The sequence below is a fragment of the Cajanus cajan genome, chromosome 8 (genome assembly GCF_000230855.2).
Source record: "Cajanus cajan strain Asha chromosome 8, NIPB_CcT2T_4, whole genome shotgun sequence".
Lineage (NCBI taxonomy): Eukaryota > Viridiplantae > Streptophyta > Magnoliopsida > Fabales > Fabaceae > Cajanus > Cajanus cajan.
The window spans coordinates 50,148,410-50,158,115 of NC_138524.1; the positions used below are offsets into that span (position 1 = coordinate 50,148,410).

Below are 9,706 nucleotides of genomic sequence, written 5' to 3' on the forward strand. Positions count from 1 at the left end.
TTTAATTTTTTTTCCTCAATAATTAGGTTTTATCCAAGAAGGGTAGCATCTAAGGCAATCACATTGACTATTAAGCAACAATTTGTTGAGCCATGGATGACTTGGGGTGCAATGACGGAAGAACAAAAAGATATCTTCTTTCAGCGTTTTAAGGTACATAATTTGTTTATTATCATTCTGTTCTAAAGGGATTACGTTAAATGCACTAAGTTTATAGTCATGAATAATTTAATTGCTTCATTATTCTGTTAATGCAGAAAAAAGTTTCATGGAGAGCTGAACATGAAGAGAAGATAAAAAAAATATTTCACACAAAAGCATCTCATAGGCTTTCTGAAATGTTCAAGAAAGCTCGTCAAATAAACAAGAAGCCTGATTGGATGTTTGATACAGTTTGACAGAGTTTGATTGCCCAGTGGATGGCCCCTGAATTTAAAACAAAGAGTATCCAAGCTCAAAAAAATAGAGCATCTGAGAAAGGTGGAAGTCTGCACACAGGTGGCTCCATCACCCATCACGAGCATGCTATGCGGATGGTAATTACATTAAACTAATATATTTTATTTAATATAATTTTAGAAATATGATGATTAACTATTTATACAATTATAGTCACAAGAGTTGGGTCGCCTTCCACATGTTGATGAGTTGTTCCACCAAACTCATGTACGGAAGCTTACGGGTGATTTTGTTGACCAAAGATCTAAGCGAACATATGTGAGTTATTTTTTTCGTATTATTGCTTTATTCTTTTCAATTTTAATCATCTTTCATAAATGTCACTTCTAAACATCTTTATTTGTGAAATAGGATCAATTTGAGACTATATTTAATCAAGCTAGGTCTGAGGCTGCATCTTGTACGGGAGGTTCTGAAACGTCTTCTATGGACCCAGTTCAGGAAGAAAGACTCCGCAATAAGAGTTGGATTGCTGCTGCTGGTGGGGTTACAGACAAAAGAAGACTTTATGGGGTTGGAAAAGTCGTTTCTCCATTGACATTGGTGGATACCTTCACAAATATATCTTCTGCTCGTGCTACTGAAGATTCAGACAAAATTATTCAATTGGAAGAGCAAGTCCGTAAGTCTAGGGAGGAGGCTCGTCAATCTAGGGAGGAGGCTCGTCAATCTAGGGAACAAAATGAACGCTTGCAACGCCAGTTTCAATCACTGTTCAATGTTGTTCTACCTCTCCTACCTTCTGATACACAGCATATTTTGCAACAACAAGTGGATAACCAATTTCATGACAACCATGATGACCAACAACCACCACCTACTGGACACTATGGAGATGACTATTAGTTAGATGTTTTTTTTAGATTATGGATCCACAACTATTTAAATATTTTATTATGTATAATTTTATGCAAAAATAGTCTTATTTTACACTATGACATGGAAACTAATTATGCATAATTGCTATGGGTATTTTAGATTTTAAAGATGTTTGATTTCATATTGTGGTTATAAGATATTTAAAGAAACCTGATAAGTGATTTTATTAATATTTCTGACCAGGTAAAACTATTTATAAAGATTGGTGTGGAAAGGTAAACAAAACAATTCATGCAATGTTGAAATCAGTTACCTACGGAAATTTCCGTAGGTAAGTTATCTACGGAAATTTCCGTAGATAACTTACCTACGGAAATTTCCGTAGGTAACTTATCTACGGAAATTTCCGTAGGTAATTTATCTACAGAAATTTCCGTAGATAAGTTATCTACAGAAATTTCCGTAGGTAATTTATCTACGGAAATTTCCGTAGATAAGTTACCTACGGAAATTTCCGTAGATAACTTACCTACGGAAATTTCCGTAGGTAACTTATCTACGGAAATTTTCGTAGATAATTGCATCCGTAGATATATTCCGTAGATAAATTCTGTATCCGTAGATAACGTTATCTACGGAAAAATTTCTGTAGATAATGTTATCTACGACCTTATTATCTACGGATTTTTTTCCGTAGATAATCCGTAGATAATTATCAGTTATCTACGGAGTTTCATCATTATCTACGGATTTTTTCCGTAGATAATGCTGATTTTTCTTGTAGTGACAATGGGATATTCATCTTTTAAAACAATACATCTCCTTTAGTCCTGATTCAATCAACATAGTGCAACTACATGCATTAAGCATTCACAACATAACTATTTTCAATACAACACTTCATACATCTCTATTACGATTCAACTTTCATTCCTAATCAACTTACAATTTTAAGAAACTTAAACATCCCAATACATCATCCTAAATCAATGCATAATAAATTAGAATCATATATCAACAAAATCATGCGAGTAATTAAATCTACTAACACATACTTAACACTCAGACAAATAAATAAAAAGTTTCTCATTTAGTAATCTATGCCCGACACCATTCTCCTAGCACTTGGTGTCATTGATGCAAAAGCCCTTTGTCTCACCCATGCCTGATGCCATTCCACATGTGCCTAATGTGGATTTGAAAAAGAATCCTTATGTCAATCATGTCTAACGTAGCTAGACCTACGTTGACCTCATTCAAATAGAGAGTTTTTGCCTAACTCATGCCTAATTCCATTCAACTTGCACTGGACGTTATCTAGGTAGATAGTTACTACCTTGATCATGTGTAGCTCTACTCAACTAGGACCCAACATCACCAAGTTATAGAGTTCTCGAGAAAAACCACATTCGACACCCCTTAACCCCACACTCGATGTGACCAAGTTAAAGAGTTTTCCTCTAAGTCATGCTCAACACTAGCAATTCTACATTTGGTAGTAGTGAGGTAAAGCGCCTCTAGCCTGCATCATGCCTAACACCATGTAGTTGCGCCTAACACAATGGTGATTTTTGAAGTTAGATGAAAAACACATAGAAAGGGGGGTTGAATATGTGTTTGTGTGAACAAAGGAATTTTAAAAACGTTTTCGCAAGAAGACTCTTTTTCATCCAATAAAGTAGCATTAGTGAATGCTAAATGGAAACTGCCTAGAATTGGTTTTACAAAAACATTTTCCGTCTAGGAGTTTCATCGTCTGCTTAGAGAAAATGCTTCTTAAACGAAAACCATTCTTTAGGATAACAAGTTGAAAAAATATGGTTTTTGTTTGAAAATAGTTTTAATAGACGATAAGCATTAGATAAAGTTTTCAGTATATTAGATCAACCAAATAAAGTGCGTCTAAAACATTAAAGTGTAGTGCAAGTATTTTTATACTAGTTCACTCAGACTGAGCTACGTCCAATCTCCTTCAAATAAAGGGTTCTACTAGATAATCAATGAAGTACGTGCAAGTCTTATTTGTGCAGCCTCTTCAAGCTTGCAGTGATTATTGTTAGTCACTTAGCCTCAATTAACTTAAGAGGGGGGGTGAATTAAGTTAATCAAATTTTCTTAATATAAAAACCTTTCTGAATTACTTTCTTATCAATTTATTTCCTTAGACAAATTTTTATGTAAAGAATGATGATGTAGAACAACTCAAACACAATTAAATAACAAATAAATAAAAGTGTAGGGAAAAAGAATTGCAAACTTGATTTTATACTAGTTCGGCCAATCCTGTCTACATCCAGTCCTCAAGTCTCCCACTTGAGATTTCCACTACTCTTGTAAACCTTACAAGACTTGAATCCTCCAACACCTCAGAACTCTCTTTCCTGTGTTGTGATTCAAAAACCAACAAGGAGAAAAACACTTTCTCCTTTACAGATCAACAGATCAATAGGGTATTACAGAATGACTCTCTTTGAAGAGTAGATATTACACTTTCTAAGAACTTTATGAACTCTTTAGAGATTTATGCAAATGATTTTGGCCAAGTAGTTTTTGTAAATAGATTTTCACATTAGAGTTTGTCACCTTTCTCTGAAAAATTATAGGTATTTATAGACAATTGTTTCTTAGGTTATGTCTTTTCATGAAGAGCTGTAACTTTCTATAATTTTTCAGAAAATAGGCTCTGGTAATCGATTACAACGGTTTAAGTTCAAAAATGTTTGAAACGTTGTATAATTTAAATTCAAATTTTGAAATTTTATCTTCTGGTGATCGATTACAATGACTGGTAATTGATTACCAGAGAGCATTTTAACATTTGAACCTTGCACAAAGAAGTTTTCTTTCTCTGGTAATCGATTACATCAAGTGGTAATCGATTACCAAACACATATCACTTGATTTGGCTTATGAAAACTTAAGATATAGAAAGCTTCTATTTTCCAGTTAAAAATATTTTTGTTTAATCTTTTGAATACTCTTTTTGCTTTTTTTTCAAACAACTTATTCTTATATTCAAAAAGAATAAGTTTAGGTTTTCTTGAAATCCTTATTTTAATGGCCAAGTGAAATTTGCAAATTCTAAAAGTTCATTTTACATACTAAGCTAAGCAATCAAGACTTATCTAGTTATTACTTGAGATCTTGCTTCTTGATCAGCTTGCTTTAGCTTGACCTTTATTTTCTTCAATGCTTTGGCATCATCAAAACCTTGTGCTTATTTTCTTCCACATTCTCCCCCTTTTTGATGATGCCAATTCACTGTAAAGGAAAAGAAAAGAAAATAATATATTTCGATCACTCCCCCTTAGTAAAGCGTTGATTGAAGTTACTTTTATTTTATAAAAGGAGTTGTACTTATGTTTTGAAAAATATTATAGAGATCGATGTTTATATTTGACAACATAAGTGTCAAGTTGGGCATCAAGAATATTTTTGTCAAAATATTTTAGTCAAACTTAGACCAAAGTAATGTTAGAAAAAAAATAAACATTTTCTTTTCCTTTGCGGTCTTATCTTTCCCCCTTTGGCAACATCAAAAAGCCAAGTAGAGGATTAAGATAAATGTTGTCTTTTTCCTTTTGTGATCCTTATCCTTTCTCTCCCCCTTTGGCAACATCAAAAAGAATATAATAACAAAATAATACAAAGGTAAAGAGCAAGCAAAAAATTTTCCATTCCAAACTTTTTGTGTAATTTCATACTATTTTTGCTTTGATTTAAAAAAAATTCAATTTTGGTTTCCCTTATTTGTAGTCCAAGGAAAAAATTAATTCGCCCATCATGGACATTTCAAATTTACTTTGCATATCATTAGAAAACTCTTTGCACAAGTGATCATTAGTAGCTCCAAAAATAAATCATCAACATAAATTTGCACTATAAGAATATCATTCATTTTTCTTTTGATAAATTAATTTTGTATCAACCTTTCCTCTTGTAAATTCTTTTTCCAAAAGAAATTTACTTAGTCTTTCATACCATGCCCTAGGAGCTTGTTTTAATCCATATACAACTTTTTTCAACTTAAAGACATGGTTTGGAAATTATGAGTTTTCAAATCTAGAAGGTTGTTCAACATATACTTCTTGAATAATATCATTTAGAAATGCACTTTTGACATCCATTTAATATAGTTTGAAATTCATTATATAGGCTATTAACATTTTAATGGTTTCTAGTCTTGCTACAAGTGCATATGTTTCTTCATAATCTATGCCTTCTTCTTGATTATATCATTTAGCAACTAGTCTAGCTTTGTTTCTTATAATTATACCATGTTCATTTAATTTATTTCTAAATACCCATTTGGTTCCAATAATTGGATGATTATATGGTCTAGGGACTAGTTTCCATACTTGATTTCTCTCAAATTGATTTAACTCTTCTTGCATAGCATTTATCCAATGTTCATCATTTAAGGCTTCATCAATGATTTTTAAATTCTATTTTAGAAACAAAAACCAAATTATTGCATGCTTCTTTGAGAGAGTATCTAGTAGTTACCTCTTTTGATATGTCTCCAATGATATTTTCAAGAGGATGATTTCTTGATATTCTCAACTCTCTTTGAGGAATCATGTTTGGGTTGATCTTCTTGGATTATTGAGTCCTCATTTTCTTCATCTTCATTGTCCTTTTGAGTTTTCTTATGAATATGAATGTCTTTAAGGCTTTCTACAATATCATTAATAATATCTTTTCTTGGACAAACAATGTTAGTCTCATCAAATACAACATGAAATGATTCTTCTATAGTCATGGTTCTTTTGTTCTATATTCTATATGATTTGCTATTTAAAGAGTATCCAAGAAATTTCTAGAGAAATCATCTACTAAGACAAGACCATAGTAACTTCCACGAAAGCTCATAGTTCTATAAGGTCCAAACAAGTCCATATGCAAGAGCTCTAAGGGTCTAGAGGTTGTAACTATATTCTTTAGTTTGAAAGATACTTTTACTTGTTTCCCCTTTTGTCATGCATTACCAAGTTTATTTTTCTCAAATTTAATTTTTGGTAATCCTATTACTAAATCTTTTGAGATTAATTTATTTAAGTGTTCCATGTTTATGTGAGCAATTCTTTTATGCCATAACCACGATTCATCATCTTTGCTCACAAGACATTGAGAATGACTCATATTTTTCTCTAATTTTATCTTGTATATATAGTTTACTCTAAATCCTATTATTTTAACATGTTCATCATTTTTATGTTCAACAAGAAATTTTTGTGAATCAAAAGATATAGAGAAACCTTTATCACATAATTGACTCACACTTGATAAACTATGTTTAAGACCATTCATAAGTAAGACAATTTCTATGGAGGTTGGGAAATTTGTACCAATTCTTCCAATGCCAAGTACTTTTCCTTTGTTGTTGTCTCCATAGGTTACATGTTCACTTTTCTTAGGAGTAATGTCAGGGAATTTTAAAGTATCTCCTATCATGTGCTTGGAACATCCACGATCAATGTACGAAGTTTGGTCTTTGGAATTCTTCAAAACAAAGAATGGATTGATTTTGGTACCCAAGTTTTCTCTGGGTCCTTAATGTTAGTTTTAACATAAGAGCCTTTTGGAATCCACACCATATTCTTGAGATTGTTAAAATTCTTTCTAATATAGCAAGTTGAAGAATTATGACCTTTCTTTCCACAATAAAAACATGTTGTGAATGGAGAACTAGTAACTTGTGTGGGATCAAAGAAATTTTTGTATTTCTTTTGTTGTTTTTGAGGATTATATCCTAATCCTTCCTTATCAAATACACATTTTTGTTTTCCTAATATTATATCTAAATTATTTCTTCCACTAGTAAATTTTGCAAGAGTGTTTCTTAAGTTACTAATTTCCTCTTTAATCTATTGCATGTTGAACATGGATGGTTTATTTTATTTGTTTCTAACTTATTTTTAATCTCTTGATTTTCTTCTTTAGAATTTATTATCCTAATTTCGCTTTTAAGATCATCTAATTCATTATTTAATTTCGAAATCTCTTTTTCCAAGTTTGAAATTTGTTTTCTTATATGATGACACTAATTTTGCAAGTTTAATGGATTCTTTATGCAAATCATTGAATGCATCTTGAAGTTCATCAAATCAAATTGAGATATCATTGTTAGAAGATGTTACCTCTTCTTCGCTTTCGTAATCTTTGGCCATGAGTCCCAAATTTACAACTTCATTTTCAGAGTCACTTGTAGAATCCATGTCATTTTCTTCCCAAGTGATATAAGCTTTCTTCCCTTTCATTTCTTTGAAGCTTTTCTTGTTGGATTTTTCCATTTTTCTTTTAAGGATCGGACATTCTAATCTCAAATGTCCCGGTTGATTGCATTCATAACATCTTGGGGTTGAAGAAGATTCTTCTCCTTTCTTCTTTATGTTGAAATTGAATTTTCTTCTATTTCCTCTATTCCTTAGGAATTTGTGGAATCTTTTTACAAAGAGATTGAAATCTTCATCATCATCATCACCTTCCTCAATGTTGTCATCTTTTTCATTTTCTTCATGAGAGGATGAAGATGCTTTAAGTGCTATACTTTTCTTCTTTTTGTCACTATTTTCATTTTGACTTAGTCTCATCAATTCCATTTCATGTTCTTGAAGTTTTCCAAATAGGGATGCCTTTTGATTCAGCAATTGCAGTCACTTTTGGTTGTCATTCCCTACTCAAACATCTCAAAACTTTGTTAATAAGATCTTCATTAGGAAACACTTTTCCTAGGGATGCAAGATGATTGATTATATGTGCAAATCTCTTTTGCATGTCTTGAATACTTTCATTTTGATTCATTCTAAATAATTCATATTCATGGATGAGAGTGTTTCTCCTAGATCTTTTAACATCATTTGTGCCTTCATGTGTTATTTTTAATGTGTCCCACATTTCTTTTGCATTTTTACAATTTGAAATTCTGAAGTATTCATCTATTCCTAATGCAGAAGTAATTATATTTTTGGCTTTCAAATTGTATTGAACTTTTCTTCTATCATCATTGTTGAGCTTAGAGGATCCTAAACTTGATGAGGTCAAGATTATCTCTGAAGCTTAAAGGAGTTTTGATGATCACAAAATGTGTGTCAAGGACAACAAACAAACAACAACAACTTAGAAGACAAAAACAAAGTCAAAGAAAGTGCTATGTAATAGGAGTTAAAGTATAAATTGTTGTGAATAATTTTATGTGTTGTGTGTGCTGTGTGCATAAGCTAAATCTATATCTAAACTAATTAGAGAGTGTATGATGATGAGTTAAAAGGACTAAAAAGTTATTTTGAGACTTAAAACGAAGTTTTGAAAACTAACTCAAAATAATCGATTATCATTAAATATAATCGATTATTCCAGCAACAGGCAAAATGTGATGCCTTGCTGCAATAATCGATTATTTGTGAAATAATCGATTATCCCAGAAATGACTCTCTGGAATAATCGATTATCCAGCAAAATAATCGATTATATTGTTCTTGGTTGGTTTCCAGAAAACCTGAAGAACAAAATAATCGATTATTCTTTAAAATAATCGATTATCTGGTTTTGAAACTTTTATAAATAGTTTGAACTTTTTGAAACTTCAGACATGAGTTAGAATTGATAATCAAATTTAGAAAAGCATTTTTGTGGAGTCTTTGTGACAATCTTGGAGAGTTTTCTTTGTGAATCCAAGAAGAAAAACGTTTGTGGAAAACTTTGAGAAAGGATCATCATCATCGTCACATTCTTGAAAGGGGAAGATTAAGATTTGCTTCTGAATTCCAGGTGAATTTGTTCCTTTATTCTGTGTGAATACTTGTAAAATCTTGAGAAAGGTTTCTGAAGTGGTAAGGATTCTTGTAGTGGGTTTCTACAAGGGGTGCTTTCTTGGGGTCAAGAAAGTGGTTATCTTTAGTGTTGAAGTGTATGCATGTGTGGTATGCTTGTAAACCTTCTTCATTGAGATAGTGGAACAAATCTTGATCAGGTGTTGATTGAGGACTAGATGTAGGTCACATGTGGAGTGGCTGAACCAGGATAAAAGACTTGTGCAATCTTTCTTATCCTTATCTTTTACTTTGAGTAATATCTTGATTGTACATTAAAGAAGATGATTCTTGATTAACATGTGTGTGTGAATATTGGTGGTATAAACTGAATTAAAGCATTACATTTGAACCTCATTACTTTGTAATCAAGAAAGCATTAGCATTCATTCTTCTATAAACAAGTCTTTGAAGAAACTTCATTGAAAATTCAGTCTTAGACAAGTTTAAGTGAAATAAAGATCCTAAATACTCTGAAATTTTTTGAAGGGTCATAGAATCCAATTCACCCCTCTCTTGGATTGTGCCATTCTTTTCTAACAATCATCACTCCATTGATCTTTGGGTAAATCTTTTATTTCATGACCTACTACAATAGTGGGAATGAAAGGACCATT

The 9,706-nt window shown here is 31.8% G+C and overlaps 1 protein-coding gene across 1 annotated transcript; it reads left to right on the forward strand.

The window, feature by feature from the left end:
• Positions 1 to 406: 406 nt before the first annotated feature.
• On the forward strand, positions 407 to 1,542 carry LOC145950831 (uncharacterized). Its single transcript, XM_083062633.1, has 3 exons — positions 407 to 536; positions 613 to 717; positions 811 to 1,542. The coding sequence occupies exons 1-3, from the start codon at positions 420 to 422 to the stop codon at positions 1,303 to 1,305; spliced, it is 717 nt and encodes a 238-aa protein (XP_082918759.1). The 5' UTR covers positions 407 to 419; the 3' UTR covers positions 1,306 to 1,542.
• The last annotated feature ends 8,164 nt before the right edge of the window (positions 1,543 to 9,706 follow it).